This window comes from Balaenoptera ricei, chromosome 15, assembly GCF_028023285.1.
Source record: "Balaenoptera ricei isolate mBalRic1 chromosome 15, mBalRic1.hap2, whole genome shotgun sequence".
Lineage (NCBI taxonomy): Eukaryota > Metazoa > Chordata > Mammalia > Artiodactyla > Balaenopteridae > Balaenoptera > Balaenoptera ricei.
Genome location: NC_082653.1, coordinates 53,682,153 through 53,699,672, shown reverse-complemented (window position 1 = coordinate 53,699,672; position 17,520 = coordinate 53,682,153). Strand labels below are relative to the sequence as shown.

The following is a 17,520-nucleotide window of genomic DNA, read 5'->3' as shown; positions in this document are numbered from 1 at the left end:
AGCTTATTAAGCATCTACAGATAGACCAAGTATAGACCAAGGTTTGAATGTGCTGTGTAGTTTCCAGCCATGCTATTTCTACATGTTGAGGTTTCAATATACTGTCACGTATAGTTCAAAATATGCTATATTAAGAACATCCCAGATGAGAAGCAATGTGTTAATTTTTAATAACTTTTAAAAGTCTTTTATAATTTAATCATAAGGTTGAGATTTTTACCAGATTTTTGTATATTTTTTTTTTGTATGTAGCATTTCTGTATTTTAAGAAATGGGTTGATTCTTCAAGTCAGTGCCATGAGAAAATGGGGGAGGGTGGCAGGAGATGAAGAACCTTAAAGACAATAACCAGATGTAGGGTTTGGGTCTGAATTGCGTCTTGATTTGTGCAGACCAGCTCTAAAAGACATTTTGGGGGCAAGTAGAGAAATTTATATAGGGACTAGATATTAGCAGATATTAAAGGATCCTTCATTTCGGGCTTCCCTGCTGGCACAGTGGTTAAGAATCCGCCTGTCAATGCAGGGGACACGGGTTCGAGCCCTGGTCCGGGAAGATCCCACATGATGCAGAGCAACTAAGCCCGTGCGCCACAGCTACTGAGCCTGTGCTTTAGAGCCCGCAAACCACAACTAGTGAGCCCGAGTGCCACAACTACTGAAGCCCACGCGCCTAGAGCCCATGCTCCGCAGCTAGAGAAGCCACAGCAATGAGAAGCCCGCGCACCGCAACGAAGAATAGACCACGCTCGCTGCAACTAGAGAAAGCCCAGGCACAGCAACGAAGACCCAACACAGCCAAAAATAAAAACAAATAAATAAATAAATTTATTTTTTAAAAAAAGAATCCTTCATTTTGTTAGATGTGATAATGGTATCCTTTCCTCTCTGTTTTTCCATATGTTTGAAATTTTTATAAATGCAGAAGAGACCTAAACAAGGATCTTCTTACATTTCTCATATTCTTCTCTTCCTATTGATTTCCACTTGGACTTTCTAGTCCATGGGAATAAGTTTGATCAGTTCTGAAACATTTAACATTGATACTGAATGCTGCTGGGGGCATAGTCACAGGCTATTGGAGCTTTATTTTAAAGTACCAGAAAAAAAGGAGAGGGTACAGTTTATGCCCAATCATGGGAGATTGGATAAACAAGTGTATAGCCACATGTTCACTACACATCATACTACAACTTAATGGTATGGGACAGAACCTGGAGTAAATACGAAGCCAGATGGTTCATACGTACACATGTGCCTAGGAAAAAAGACTGGAAGAAGAAAAACCTGTCTACGCTTCAGTAGTGGACTCCTGGCTGTCAGGATTTCACATGTTAATTATTTCCTTAGTTCTTTTGCTTTCCACATTTTCTACCGGGTGCATATATTGCTTTTATAATCAGGGAAAAAATAGACAGAAGGAAAAGAGGCTGTTTTCTCTACCAGTCAGGAAGCTCGACCTCTCAGCTTGAACTTTGTTTTTGCTTTGGATCCTAGTTAGGCTTCCAGGGGTTGTGCTCCTGAGGAAAGCCAGGCGGATTTTGTACACACTTATTTTCTGAGTTCTCATCAAGATAAAACCAAAGCACAAAACCCTGTAACTTTTAAAAAATGAGCTTTGGTTCATTAAGAAATATTTTTATACTTGGTTTTCCCCTAATTGCGGGTGTATAGTTTTGATTCTTAATTTGGAAAATCAGAGTGGTGGTGTACTTCATGGGAGGCACTGAGTGTTGTGAAATCAGGCCAGGAGTGTGACTGTCAGAGCAGAAGATTAGAAATCCCTGAACTGTGGATTATATTGTTGCATATTAGGAACATTACATTTCTCTGATTTCACAAGTTTCTTCAGTAAATTTGTGTGAAGAATGTTGGTAGTTGGTAAAGAGTAAGAAGGTGGTCTCCACAGGTCACCTTTTCCATTTTCTTTGCAGTTTAGAGATGTGGTTGGTCATGCCTATTACTTTGAAAGGCTGAGAGCAGCTAAACTCTATTTTTGAATCTTTAGCAGATCATCGAATACTTTTAGAAAAAATATTGTCAGATGTCTGCGTAGAAATTTTAATGGAAGGCAAAGCATTTCATAAACATTAACAATTGTACTGGGTGGTTGTATTCAAGATAAGTGCTGTCTTATTCTTTTTTTTTTTTTTAACTTTTTATTTTATTTATTTTTTGGCTGCGTTGGGTCTTCATTGCTGCGCATGGGCTTTCTCTAGTTGTGGCGAGCAGGGGCTACTCTTCATTGCGGTGCGCAGGCTTCTCATTGTGGTGGCTTCTCTTGTTGCGGAGCACGAGCTCTAGGTGCTCGGGCTTCAGTAGTTGGGGCACATGGGCTCGGTAGTTGCAGCGCACAGGCTCTAGGGCTCACGGGCTTCAGTAGTTGTGGCGTACAGGCTCAGTAGTTGTGGCTCGCGGGCTGTAGAGTGCAGGCTCAGTAGTTGTGGCGTACAGGCTTAGTTGCTCCATGACACATGGAATCTTCCCGGACCAGGGATCAAACCTGTGTCCCCTGCATTAGCAGGCAGATTCTCAACCACAGTGCTACCCGGGAAGTCCTGTCTTATTCTTTTAGGAGAGGTAATGAATGCTGCAAGTATTGGCCTTCTGGTCACAAGATTATGAAATCCAAAGGGTGGCTGTGATTCTTATGCTCCATCAGATATTCGCAGTGGGTTGTGATTGGTCAGGCAATCTTCTTAATTAGGTTGAATCATATGAAATTGCCAATGTTTGGTCATTTGGGCCTAGAGAAACAACAGTTTCATATGGTTGAACCTCATGTAGTAACAGCTTTTCGTGCACTTGTATGTATTGTAGAGTGAATTGGGTTTTTGTTATTACAGTTTAGAATAAGCAATCGCTTTCTTGCTCTCAGATGATCATACAAAAGTGAACTTTAACCAGCCTTGCTTCTGAGTTGGTTTATTTCTGTGCCTCTGGATCTTCCTTAAAGTTGCCAATGAGTTAAAGAGAACCTCATCAGCTGCCTTCTCTCTGTGGCTGATACTATCCATCAGCTTTAACATTAGTTTGAAAAATAATTAATGAACGTGAATTGGAACTCTGAAAGCTTATTAAAATATTTTTATTAATTTGTTTTATTTTAGTCTCAGATGCAAACATCAGTGGGAATTGGACCCACACAGGCAATTGCAACGGGCCCTACTGCAGATCCTGAAAAACGCAAACTGATACAGCAGCAGCTGGTTCTACTGCTTCACGCTCATAAATGTCAGAGGCGAGAACAAGCAAATGGAGAGGTTCGGGCCTGCTCTCTCCCACATTGTCGAACCATGAAAAATGTTTTGAATCACATGACACATTGTCAGGCTGGGAAAGCCTGTCAAGGTAAGTGCCATTTTCTGAAGTCCTGGGGACAGAGCTTAGGACGAAATTTGTCTATTATTCTCAGGCACCTCTCTTGTTAATAAGGTTCCCACCACCTACGTCCCCACACGCCGACCAGTCAGATGCCTTTGGACACTTACCTGCTGAGGAGAAAGGCGATTTGGTTTTATAATATTCTGTGAACTTCTGCTGGCTGGGGCTGTGCCCTGCATTTGTTCTTTTCTGCCTTCCTCTCTCACGGAAGACTTTTGTCCCTTCTTGACACTGTCTTCGTCATAACTGTCTAGATCACCGTTTTCTTTTGGACAGTGTAGCTCACACACATGCACGCATGCACACGCCCTTCCCAGAACCTAGAGCATCTGTCTTGCAGTCGTTTTGTGTGCCGACACTGCCAGGGGCCCACTGCCTTGCTCCTCCACCTTTTCGTCTTGAGGTTCATTGGGATACTGGTGAAGTTGTCCTGGGTGACTGTCTGTGACGTGGGGAACTATGCACCGTATCATCCCTGCCACTCCTTCCTTCCCCTCCAGGAGGGGGACTCAGGCGAGTCACGTGCCCCTCCCCGCCCCCCGCCTGCTCTTCTATAGCAGACACCCCAGTTCTCCCGAAGAGACTGTTTCTTACTAATAACTCTACTTTCCTTTAATCTTTATTCTCTTTCCTCCTCTTCAAACTTGTGCTCCTAAACCTTGGGGAGAGTCTCTCCCTGATCTCCCTCTTTCCCTTGTGACATTTGTGAGTCCCAGGTGTAACCCTGATCCTGATGGAAAAGCAGAGGAGGGTCATGCTAGACCTTTAGAAAGAAGTGACAGCACCTTCACATGGAAGTAAAAATAAAGACAGAGGGACCAGGCACAGCTGCCCTCTCAAGTACTTTGAGAAGTGCCCAGCGTCCCCGTCAGAGTCTCCACAGACCTCTCATTTGCTTCTGTCTATATTTCTTCAGCTATAGTATTTAGATGGTTTCATCCTTAAACATAATGTAAGATTTTTATTGTAAACAGTGACATCGCAGAATTATTATTTGTTCTGCCTTTCAATCCAGTTGTGCAGTATTTCAGGTCGAGTAGTTTTTGTTTTGTTTTTGATTTATGGGCTGAACCTTATTCACCATCATTCATAACATTGCTTCTATGGGAAGTTTTTGTTTGGAACTCTCAGTAGTTGACTTACAAACTTTTTGGAAAATAGCCTGTTTGTAAGTTGAGGACTGCCTGCACTGTGCTGTGGTTACACTTGTTACCATTTTTTTATGGAAGCTGGCATTATAATTTAGGTGTAATTGAAAGCGTGACGATTTGGATAGAAAAATAACATCTCGTTGTTTTTCTGGTCATAGTTGCCCATTGTGCATCTTCACGACAAATCATCTCTCATTGGAAGAACTGCACACGACATGACTGTCCTGTTTGCCTCCCTTTGAAAAATGCCAGTGACAAGCGAAACCAACAAAGTAAGTGAGCATTGTGGGTAGAGAAGCTTGGCGATGAGATGATAAGCTATTTCTAAAGAGAATACAGAGGAGTAGGTAGGAAGCAGGGCAGAAACTACTAACCGCAAAGTATAGTGGGAGCAGAGGTACCAAGGTGGAGACCTGAGGGTGAAGCTCAGCTTAGCGAGTAGACAGGTCCTCCATGTGCTCAGTGACATGGTCGCTTTGGAATCCCCCCCACCCTCCACCCCCAGCACTAGAATTGGTCACAGCAGAGCAGTGAGTGCAAAAGAGGAGCGTCGCTTTGTTCAGAGAGCCGAGAGCCAACATGATGACTCTTCATGTTTCTTGACAGATACTCAGTATCTGAAGATTTGAGTGTCATGTCACTATAATGGCGGCGACTTCGGGGTGAGGGGTGGAGTAGACTGGACACTTCTTTTGGAATTACTCTAAAGTAAGTTTTGAGGACTCCGTGTTCTAGAAGAGTCAGTCAGGGGGTCAGGGTAAAATCCCCCGTGCAGACGTTTAGGAGGTTTTCCTCCTTGGAGATGCAGTTCCCAGACCTAGTTGCATAACTAACAGCTTATTCAGCACAAATTGAGAGTCTCTGCACCAGGACTGGCTGCATCTTGACCGTGCTGTCGTTTTGTCATCTTTCCAGTCTATCTTTGTAGCCTTTAGCTGATCGGCTGAGCAGCGCCCTGCTTAGGAGGCCTGCGTGAGGCTCCCAGGGGCTCCCTGTAGGCATCAGAGCAGGGAACGGATGAGCATCTCTCCCGAATTTTAAGTCCCTTCCTGTCATTTCCGAGGTGAAACTGTGGTCTTTGGGTGTGTCCCTCAGTTTGGGCAGATAGGCCGTGCCCTTGGATGTCGTGTCACCCCTTGGGCTGGAGCTGCTCCCCGTGACTCCAGCACCGTCGTCTTCATCTTCCTCCACCTCATCTGTGCCGTCTTGCCACGCTCCCCTGTTTGTCGTTAATGTGTTCGTTACTCTCATTCTTCTTGATCACCTGCCTCAGACCCCACTTCTGCCTGCAGAACATGTGCTGCTTTTCTTTCTGGTTGTTTCCATGTGGCACAAGGAAAGATGGACAAGCACACTGTTCCTCAGAGCACTGTGCAGCCCACATGCTTTCCTCTCAACAAGCCCAGCTCCTGCCTTCCAGGAGGGTCCCTCACGAGCCTGCCCCACATGGCTGGGTGTCCACGGCACAGGAGAGATGGTCCAGGGCCACAGGCCTGTCATCCTCCCTCCCTCCCTGCAGAAGGGGTCATACTAAGCTTCCTTTAAAAGTCACTTTCCTAAATCAGTTAAATTTTACTTTGATTAACCAAAAATTGAATTAATACACAATTTTCCAGGACATCTCTTATATAAAGTGAAGATCTAGGAGTCTGGGTCTTCTAGAACCAGATATTTGGGACAGTAGTTCTAGTGGAATGCAGTCTGGTTTTCCTTCAAGTTAGTGTAAAACATTTTTTTTAACTAGTATGTTGTGATGGTTAGTTTCTTGTGTTTTAGGATGTATTTTAGTAATAGGCTTTTTAAGTGCCAAAATATTCATTTGTCGAGTTTGTGGTTGTACAGTATTAATTCCGTGAGTAATGAATTAAGACATCGTTCTTAACTTTTAACTTGGGGCTGTGGATTTTCTGAGCTCTTTTGGTTTTTAATATGTATTGCCATGACAATTGTAAAGATTTCTCTTTTTAAGAAACACTTTGTGTGGTTTTTGTTTAAAAAAAAGAAAAAGAAAAATGAATGTGGGTTGTTTTTTTTTTTTAAAAACTCCTTATAACTGCCTGACTGTTGTGACAATTGATCCAGTGCGTGCTCTCAGAAGTGGTAAACCACAGTGTTTCTCCTAGTCATAATGTAAGGTGTTACCAGGGTGATTTTATAATATAAAGTCACGGAGAAGGTGTAGACTAACTTTATGCAAGGTTTTGGCAAGTTTTCATGGAAGAAATGAAAGTGCTTTCTTTTTTTTTGTTTTTTTACATGCTTCTCAAATTACGTTTCTGCTCTGAGTCTATTCCTTTGGCTCCAGCACTATAGTTTTGTGAGTACAAAGGACTTTGATAGGATGAGCAAGAAAGTTGCAGCAATATCTTTTCTGTAAATGTTTGTTGCTGTTCCTCCTCTCCTGAAGCAAGTTGTGCTTATCATGTGTGAAACGGGGTTTAGTCAATAGAGAGGAAGTGTGGATCTGACCCTCTAGCAGCTGAGAGTCAGCTCCACTGTTAGAATATATCCAGTTGACCCTTGAACAGCTCAGGGGTTAGGGGCACCAAACCTCTGCACAGTCAAAAATCCATGGCCCGGGACTTGCCTGGTGGTCCAGTGGGTAAGACTCCGCACTCTCAGTGAAGGTGGCCTGGGTTCAATTCCTGGTCAGGGAACTAGATCCCACATGCATGCAGCAACTAAGAGTTCACATGCCGAGACTAAGAAGTCCGCATGCCGCAACTAAAAGATCCCACGCGTCACAGGTAATACCCAGCGCAGCATAAATCAGTCAGTCAGTCAATCAAACCACGGCCTTCCCACTGCATTGGCAGTTTGGTTCCTCCATGTCTTTGGTTCTGCATCTGCAGATGACAATGTGTGGGTGTCATATTTGCTGTTGGAGAACATCTGTGTGTACGTGGACCTATGCTCTTCAAACCCGTATTGTTTAAGGGTCCGCTGTACATTAAAAATGATGTGACAGTGGCATCAGTCAGAGGAGTGAGGTAGAGGCAAGTCAGTATTATCAGCAGTCCTGGCAGGGAGGATCAGAGTGTGCTGGAGGGTGGGGCTGGGCGAAGCCCAATTTCAGTAAAATAACAGTGGAAGAGCATTCTAGACAGCACAGCTGATATGCCTGCAAGGGCACTGATCTGACTGGATTCAGAGGTTCCTGTGCTATAGTAAGGTTTGTAGTGGGTGGTAAGGACCCCTGGGGACTGAGACACACCTGTGTCCACTGAGGCTGTGCTTTCCAGGCAGAGTTTCCCACAGATGCTCACCCTACCTGGTGCACACATCCTACTTATCTAACTTCTCTCACTGATGTCTCTATTGAGAGAACCTGCCAGAATCACCAGTGGAGCCTACACAGTGGTCATTGAAAGGAAACTCAGACCTCTTTGGCCTGTGTTGAGATTTTGTTTAATTTTTCCTTGAGTTGTTTTCAAGAGATTCTGCAATCACTGATCTTGAGTTACCCATCCCTTATAGAGATAATAAGATTTTATTGAATAATTAGGACTTTGCAAGGTATATACCGAATGTCAGTCCTGGCATCTGACTCCCAGTAAATTCCAGTACTGTACAGGGTGGCAACGGGGACAGGGGCTGTGGGAACACATGACCGAATTCCCTATTTGAATTCGTGTTGCCTCATCAGTGGGGTTATTGCTACTCAGCATGTGGTCCTCAGACCAGCTGCACGGGCACCCCCAGGTTGTGTGTTAGAAATGCAGAAACTTGGACCTCATCCCAGACCTCCTGTGTTACTAGACTACATTTTAACAAATTCCCAGGTGATCGGGACATGCTGCTCTGAATACCTTCAAGGGCGGAGTGTCTGTTTTGGAACTTTTGAGAAGGTGTGAGTTGTTCTCTGGGGGAAACCACGGGTTTCCCAACTCAGACCAGAAGGACTGTCAGAATGGGTGCCCCAGGGTCAGCCCCAGAGCCACACAGCCCACTCACTGCCCAGGGCTGCCTGGGCCCTGGGCTGCACCTCGACGTGAGCCTCCACAGGGTCTCAGTCGGCAGTCCCCAGACCTGTGACTTGAATACCTCTACTGGCTTGATGCTCACTACCTGGCCCTGCTGTGTGTTCCAACTTTAGACCCCTCTGATTGTTTGAAATGTATTCCTTCAGGGTGTTGAGTCTTCCTTAAAACGTGCCCTCAAGACGCCTGCCTGGTGGTCAGCGAGCACTTGTGGGATGGCCGCCTGTTCCACCTGAGGGCTCCCCAGAGACCCTCAGCCACCTCTGACAGCCCTCGGCTAGGGGCGGGGAGCGGAGGGGGCAGGGCAGCCTCTGGCTGTAGGGACAGAGCATTGGGCTTGTTTGCCCTGATTTAAGTACCAAACCTTCGCTGGTGATAGACTTCATCGGAATAGCTTTGTCCTTGCTCTTCTGGGAGACACAGGGTTGCCAGTTCTGAGTCGTTGGCTTCTGAGGAAAACCTGCTGCAGGGCGTGCATTCTTGCTTGGTGGTGTCTGTGATGGGAGGCCTGGCCCTGGGGCTCGGGTGTTCCCCTTTGTCATTTTGCCCTGTGCTGTGCACATGAAGATGCTGGAGAGGAAGGGGGGTCCTGGTGCACAGTGTGTGTGAAGCCCCGTGCTGTGGGAGCAGCTCTGCAGAGATGTCTGCGGGTCTGAGTAAATTTCAGCTTGGCTTTTTCAGTGGAAATCTAAGTGATGACCAGGTAGTAGATGCTTTGCCTGCTCCGTGGCATGTCCCCCACCAACCTCACAAAGCTTTGGAGTTCAGTGTGTCCGTTTTCATTGGGTTTCCAAATTGAGCACAGTTTTATTGAGAATGACTGGAGACTGGAACTTCTGGTGAATTGAATGTTGCAAAGCAGCAGTGTATAGCGTACATGGACCCTGTCCGTGAGGCTTTGTGCTCACTGGGGAAGGACTGCCTTGAAAAGTGGTGGGTGAGTCCTGGGCAGAGCCAGCTATGAAACTTGGCCTTTTATTTCCTAAGTCATGGGCTCTTGGTATAGCTGCAACAGAAGGGGAACGGTGTGCCAGTGGAGGGGTTGGGGGTGTTTTGACGTAGCAGGAATGCCGACTGATACTCAAGGGAGAGGAACCCACACTGTATTGAGATGTATTGAGACACTGTGTGATGTGATATTCTAAGGATTGTGTATGAAACATAGCATTGAGCTCTAAGAAAGAAAACGATGTAAAAATGGTAAAAAGAACAAGAGGTTTTGACATTTAAAGAGGTAAATGGGAATTCCCTGGTGGTCCAGTGGTTAGGAGTCTGCACTTTCACTGTGGGGGCCCAGGTTTGATCCCCCCCTGGTCAGGGAACGGATATTGCACAAACCTTGCAGCACGGCCAAAAAAAAAAAGGGTAAACATCAGTACAGCAGGCTGCATTCTCAATGATACCAGATAAATGAAGCCTTGCTGTTTTAGCACTCCTTTCATTTTTGTTCGGCCCTAGAGCCCTCAGTGCTGGGAGGGCGCCTGCTACACTGCCGCAGCTCACCTGCACCTCGTTTCCCTGTGCTGGACGCCACCACATGGGAAGAATCCAGATGCATCGCACACTGGTCCACCCTTTAGGCACCGTGCAGGGAAGAGGAGATGAGCACCATTGAATCTCATATGGGGTCCAGAGCTGCAGCCTTACATTTGTCAGTATTATCAGAGAAATTTGTTGCTCTCCCATCAGACCCTCTGCTCCGTGAGTGCATATCCCGGAGCCTCGCAGAGTCCCCAGCATCCAGTCTGCATGCAGTCTGTGCAGCAAGTTGAGTGAATGAGTGAGCGAGAGAGTGCAGGAAGCTCAGATGCCCAGAGAAGCAGAGGCCTAGGAGGCGCTGGGGGAATTCAGCGAAGACTAACTGCTGCCCAAGACACCAGCAGATGTTCACGGAGAGCTAGAGCATCTAGCGCTTTTACCCCTTTCAATCAGCTGTCACCCCCATAGGAAACGCCTGTGTTCCCTTACCCTCATGAGATAATTTGTGTTATCTCATAGCAGCATTTGGACTCAAATTGGGCCATGCATATATGTTAGAGACGCTTTTTATTTGTTTGTATTTTGTTTTCCTTTGTCTCTAAATTGTTAGAAATGTCAATTACCAAATGCTTGCTTGTCTTCAGATGTGTTTTCTTTGAAAATAAAAAATATAGTAATGTTTACATTTAGGACATAAATGCTTTTAACACAAACAAAAAATGCATTGACCATGTCAGCAGCTTCCACGAGACGTGCTGCCTGCCCCGTAAGTGGCCTTGGGCTTGGGAATGGCATTTGTCCTAGGATGGGGAATTTTGGCGAAAAGGATGGCATTTGGGGAAGTGTGGACGCGAATGGATTATAGTAGGAAGAAGTGGTCGCTAATGCATCTTCACCCAGAAACGGAAGGCCACGTATACCTTGTTTCTTTAAATTCCTCTCCCTCCACAATTGATCAATATGTGTATCAATGTAGTCTGTGCCTGTTCTTTCTTACACCACAAGGTGATAGAAAAATAAGTCATCCTACCATTATCACTTTCCTTTTTACATCATAGTTCTTTTAGAAAATTTAGCATGTCAGTTTCAGGAGTACAATGTCATGTGTTTAAAGTTTTGTGGAGTATTAGCTATTAGGAAAAAAATACTTTCATAAGGTATTATACATGACTTATTTCAGCTACATGCTTGTCATAAAGTGTACCTTGGGAGTTGATTTTCATTTATAATAATGAGGTGCTTGGTGTGTGTAATTGTGTCTAATGAGCATTAATGAGTTTGAGATCTGAATATCCTTATTAGAAAAATTAATTGTATGGAATGTGTAATTATCAAGTTGTTTTTTTTTTAACACATTTTGGTTTAATTAAGTTACGCTGATAAGTATTTGAGTTGTTTATGTTATAGTTGCACTGATGGTAATGTGAGACTATTGTTATTACACATAAGGTAATTGAATTTTAAAGAAAGGCTTTGTGATAGTGTTTATGTATCAGAGATCATATGTTATAGTATCAGTTTTATAAGCTGCTGTTTATGACATGACTATAAAGTTTTAGGAAGTTGGAAAGAAAGGAGCTCCTTAAGAATAAGAATAAATGGTATGACATAAAACTTCTGCCATGTGTTGAGTGCTCAGCAAATGAGGACATTTGGATGGATGGATGGACAGACAGACGGATGGATGTTTGGGGCCATCTCTGTTAACTTTGAAGCCCTTGGAAATGGGGCTCTTTATGTTGCCACAGATTTTTCCTTTAGTCTCTGGGGATCAGGCAGGAAGAAGGGTAGCTGGAGAGAACACCCTGCGAGCCAGCCGCAGGCCAGGCCATGGGAGCCGAGGTTGGCTGCCGAGGCCGAGCATCTTGATACTCAGTTCTGAGTATCAGCGGTGCTGAGGGGACGCCAAGCCTCGGTCCATCACTCATTTCAGCTAGATAGTCACTCTGTCAAGTACAGCATTTCTCGAACAGCTTCACATAGCAGAGAGCTCAGCATGGTGCCCTCCTGCATAGGAAACTCGTAGGAGAGAAAGGTGTGGTGTTAGCTGGTCACTGTACGCCGCAGTTTCAAGGAAGTGCACTTTTGTTTTTTGGAAGGTCGTGTCATAGATCTCAAGTTATTAGTAAGTAACAAAACTGACCAACTAGGTATCACCTCTGCTCCTTCTGTTAATCCTTCTGTACCTATGCAGGAGAGAAGTGAAGGACTTGGGGGAGCAGCAGCAGGAGGGGGCTCCTTAGCTCATCTCAGTGGTGGCTGATGACCCCCAAAGAATCAGAAACTTTCTGTTGTTACACATTTGCTGTTTCCGCAGAACCGACCTTTTATGAGTCTCTAGATTTAATACATGATGACTTTGATTAGGTAATCACTGATATTGTGGTCTGTTGTTTTCTAACATAGAAGCTTGAATTTTTCTTCAGCTTTTTGCTCTTCAACTACTGCTGTGCAGAATAGATGAATAGAATGGGATCCTTCTCTCTGCACAGTTCCTTTCCTGGTAGCATTGTTCCAGTGCTTCGTGACATACATAGGTGGTCTTCTGATAAAATTTTACTTGCTTTTCAGTAGTTTTTAAATCATTTGCGGACTTCTCCCTTTTACTTACCTTTTTTGTTTGTCTGTTTGTTGTTATAGCCATCCTGGGGTCTCCAGCTAGTGGAATTCAAAACACAATTGGTTCTGTTGGCACAGGCCAACAGAATGCCACTTCTTTAAGTAACCCAAATCCCATAGACCCCAGCTCCATGCAACGAGCGTATGCTGCTCTTGGACTCCCCTACCTGAACCAGCCCCAGACGCAGCTGCAGCCTCAGGTTCCTGGCCAGCAACCAGCACAGCCTCAAACTCACCAGCAGATGAGGACTCTCAACCCCCTGGGTAGGTGAAAGAAGTCTCAAGAATTTCTTTGTCCACATGCAGCATTGGGAATGACAAGTCTTCCTGGAACCCAAGGCTGTTTTCAGTTACTGTTTTTAGCTACTGTTTTTACTTTAAATTCAAGTTAATATATGTATATATTATGGTGATGATATCTTTTAAATGATTGAAATAAAAAACTTCCAGGAAACGGCTAAAGTGTTGGGTGCACTGAAGATGTTACAGGCTTGTAAAATGCATAGCATTTGCAAATGAACCAATATTTTTGTTGCTTCTGTCTGGACAGTTTTCATAAAGGGCATTTCATATGGCTCAGAATACAGAATCTCACAAGTTAGAATTAGGGTTGTACCACTTGCACTGACTCTGAGTAGACCATTTATTTGACAAAGAGCCTGAAGGTGGGTACAGCTCTTAGCACATCTTGGTTATGGGCTACCTCATGGCTGGAGGTGACCAGCCTGGACATGGGCAGGTTAACAGGAATCTTAGAAAATCTCTTCTGTCTCAGACTTCTCCATGGATTAGTGTTTCCTAGTGTCATCTCAACCCATTAATTGCCAGTGTTTCATCATTCAGTCACACCTCTCCACAGTTCTTGCCGTCTCTGCATACTGTCTCCTTAATGTTTCTCTTCAAATTGGCATAGTCCTTTTAAACTCAGACTTAAGCCAAACAGTTATGCCAGCAAGTTAAATCAAGGTTGTTGTGCTAGTTTTGTTCTTTTCCTAATCAAATATTTTAACCTTAAAAATGTCCAGTTAAAGACATCTCATCTGTTGCGTTTTGGGAAATAATCACCCTAATACATCTCTAACTCCTGCTGGCTAGGAGGCTGGGTTGGAGCCCTGAAACTTGCATTATAATCTAACTCTACTCCTATTGGTGGTATAATCTGGAACAAGACTATTAACTTCTCTGTATCTCACCTTTTTCTTACTTTAGAATGAATACTGTAGATAAGTTGACCTTTTATCTTCTTCACCTGCACTTAATTTCTATGATTTTTACCTTCTGATATGCAAAAAAAAAAAAAGATGATGAACATGTATGTGACAGGTTAGCTTACTTGTTTAAGTCATGATATTAATGAAACCAGAATCAAAATCTGAATCTGCAGATGGATCATTTCTGGTTTTTTTCTGCAGCCACAGGGCACTCATGATGCCAGCCAGCCTCCATAGAAATGCCTTTCTTTGGTTATAAAGTGCAGTGGGAAGGAGATTGCAACTGAATTTATACAATTTGATCACCGTTGTTGAAAATATAACTCCCAGAGTTCCTGCCATAGCGTTTATTATTATAAGAATCATTTATTTATATGTGACTTTTTATTTATCTGTTATCAGGACTTTAAAGTGTATATTATAATTCAGCAGTTGGTTGATCTCTTTTCTTTTTGTCTTTCAAGGAAATAACCCAATGAACATTCCATCAGGAGGAATAACAACAGATCAGCAGCCACCAAACTTGATTTCAGAATCAGCTCTTCCAACTTCCCTTGGGGCCGCAAAGTAAGACCCGTGTTTGATTTGGCTCCTATCTGAGTGACAGTTGCACGTGAAAGTGTACTGGTAACCACGGGAAGCTCTTGATTCTTTCTAAATGTGTGATGCCCGCCCTTCCTTCCTTCCTCCCTTCCTTCCTCCCTCCCTCCCTCCCTCCCTCCCTTCCTTCCAATACAGTTTAAAGTTCCATATGGTTGGCGAACCTTAGTTGGATAAATCTTACTCTTTCCTTAGCCCACTGATCAGTGACGGCTCAAACTCTGGAAACATTGGAACCCTCAGCACTATACCCACAGCAGCACCTCCTTCCAGCACTGGCGTTCGGAAAGGCTGGCATGAACATGTCACTCAGGACCTGAGGAGCCATCTAGTGCATAAACTGTACGTGGCCACCTCGCCCATTATTCACATGTGGTGGAAACATTTTGTGACTGATGGCGATGTGACAGTTTTGCATTTTCATCGATGTCTGATTTAATTCCTGAGTGTTCTCTTGGGTCCCAGGTGATTGTAGCCTAGCAGCTGAAGGGGGTCACATGCTTGTTTAGGAAGGCCAGAGAATCCCAGACCCTGCCTTCCCAGTGGGTCCTACAGAGGGACATGAACTGTGACCCATGTTGCAGGGGGCCAGGCCTGTTTTCTAAGCTCTGGGATGCACCAGGGACCTGGGATTAGCTAAGAAGCTTAGCCTTATTTTGTGGCTCAAGGTTATACTTGTGGAGACCCCTGAGAGTTGGAGGAATTTGGGCCTAGTAAATACAGATGGCATGACACTACTATCATACAGTTTAACATACAGGAAATTAATAGTTAACTTTCTCCAGTTATTTAAGTTAAATTGAAGGTGAGGTTAACTTGATTCAACCCTTGGAGATTTGTTTTCTCCTTCATTATTTTAATCAAAAATTTTTATAATAAGTAGTTTAAAAATTAGGAATTCAAAATCGTATTATTCTTGAGATGGTCCAGCACTTATTATTGTTAATAGCAAAATATGGGTGTGTTTGACTTGTAGATAAATTGACAGGTCAGTATTGTCTCCAGAGAGCGACTTCATTTGTGTATTCATGAACTAGGCGAGAGAGATTGGGGGTTTCTGTCAGCAGTGTATTGCGCCCATAGGTAGACGATTGTTTCTTCTCTTTCCGTGTCACATATAAAGTGGCAGGACAGACATTGTATTGAAAGTAGATTGAGAGTGTGTGTTGTCTTTTCAGTGTCCAAGCCATCTTCCCAACACCTGACCCTGCAGCCCTGAAGGATCGCCGCATGGAGAACCTGGTGGCCTACGCTAAGAAAGTGGAAGGGGACATGTATGAGTCTGCCAACAGCAGGGTAGGTTGCCATTTGTGTTCTAGCCACACACAGCACCTATGGGAGCTGTAACTGCATCTGTCTGCCTTATTGTCTGGAAATGGGGACATCTGGTAGACTCATCACTTGAGGGCACTGACCAGGGAGACTTCCCAGTTAAGACATGAGGTCCCCGTACAACTCTCTTGTTCTGTAACTACAGAGTACAGATGTCTCCGCTACAGCGGTAAATGAGGTATATAAAATGTTTTTAATCCGTGGGTGTACTTTATAGCGGCAGTGTTCACAGTGCTTGTCTGTGTTATTGCCAGTGTCAGTGAGTGTCCAAGAAGAGGTTCAGCTGTGGAATGAATGTAATGAGCACTCAGTACCTCCTATCTGATAACTCCTGTAACATCACTGGGCACTGGTTTATCAGAAGTGCTGAATGCTTACCTGTGCCAGTGTACTTAATTTAAAGTTCATTAGTTTGTTAGAACATACAAAACCAGATCATTTGTTTTTTTTTACAAATAACTAGTATTGAATGTTACTGCTTTTTAGGATGAGTACTATCACTTACTAGCAGAGAAAATCTACAAGATACAAAAAGAACTAGAAGAAAAACGGAGATCGCGTTTACACAAACAAGGCATCTTGGGTAACCAGCCAGCCTTACCAGCCCCCGGGACACAGCCTCCTGGGATACCACAGGCACAGCCTGTGAGACCTCCAAGTAAGGACTTCATTTCCAGCCCTTAGTCTGTTTCCTTGTTTTTCCTTCTGCATTTGGTGTGTATTTCTAAGCATATAGAATTATATTCTCTGGAAGCCTATGCTGTGAAAACTGTGTGGTAGTGGCTGTGACCTTCTGCAGTGGCCTGTGTTTAGACATTGAGTCTCTCTCATGGAAAGGCGGGTGTGCTGGCATCAGAATGCACAGCACTTTTGGACCTGGTTTTCTCTTTAAGTTTGAAAGATTATTAAGTTAAACTTTTTTTTTTTTAATTATTTATTTTATTTTTGGCTGCATAGTTGTGGCACACGGAATCTTCGTTGGGATCTTCATTGTAGCATGTGGGATCCTCTGCTGCAGTGTGTGGGCTCCTTGTTGCAGCGCGCAAGCTTCTCTCTGGTTGTGGTGCGTGGGCTCTCTAGTTGTGGCCCGCGTGTTCAGTAGTTGCAGCGCGCGGGCTTAGTTGCCCTGCGGCGTGTGGGAACTTAATTCCCCAACCAAGGATCGAACCCGCGTCCCGTCCCCTGCGTTGGAAGGTGGATTCTTAACCACTGGACCACCAGGGAAGTCCCAAGGATTATTTTAAATAACCCATTTTTTTTTCCTGCCATTATAGATGGGCCCATGCCTCTGCCAGTGAATCGCATGCAGGTTTCTCAAGGTATTTAACTATTGTTGTGAATCATATTTTGGTTTAACATTCTACATCCACAAAGTTTATTGGTTTGTCCTCTTCCCTCTGTATTTCTTTGTAGCTCCTCCTCTTATTCCTTCCATTCCTTTTTGCTGATGAGCAGAGTTCATGTCCACAGGTAGTATGAATATCTGTTGCATTTGAAAGTTTGGTGATACAGGAAAGCTCTCCAAGGAGATCAGAAGTAGGAGTTAACTTTTTTTTTTTTTTTTTTTTTTTTGATGGGCAAGAGAGGACATTATTCTTAGGAAGAGTCTCCAAAAAAAAGCATTGTATTGTAGGCGGGGCAAAGAAACATTTCGGAACATTTCTGAGCATCAAGCCCATCCTGGGGCAGGAGCACGGTGGGGGGGGTGGTGAGGTGAGGAAAGTGGGGGCTGCTCTGGGCCCTGTGAGCACAGGTACCATGCCTG

The 17,520-nt window shown here is 44.2% G+C and overlaps 1 protein-coding gene across 2 annotated transcripts in view; it reads left to right on the top strand.

The window, feature by feature from the left end:
- The window catches only part of CREBBP (CREB binding protein), a 129,563-nt gene that overhangs the window by 72,807 nt on the left and 39,236 nt on the right, over window positions 1–17,520 (top strand). For both annotated transcript variants that reach the window (XM_059898588.1, XM_059898589.1), the window contains exons 4-11: window positions 3,110–3,350; window positions 4,693–4,806; window positions 12,634–12,876; window positions 14,288–14,390; window positions 14,619–14,765; window positions 15,602–15,719; window positions 16,242–16,413; window positions 17,030–17,074. In XM_059898588.1, coding sequence (XP_059754571.1) covers window positions 3,110–3,350; window positions 4,693–4,806; window positions 12,634–12,876; window positions 14,288–14,390; window positions 14,619–14,765; window positions 15,602–15,719; window positions 16,242–16,413; window positions 17,030–17,074 — 1,183 coding nt within the window. The remainder of the gene's footprint in view (window positions 1–3,109; window positions 3,351–4,692; window positions 4,807–12,633; window positions 12,877–14,287; window positions 14,391–14,618; window positions 14,766–15,601; window positions 15,720–16,241; window positions 16,414–17,029; window positions 17,075–17,520) is intronic.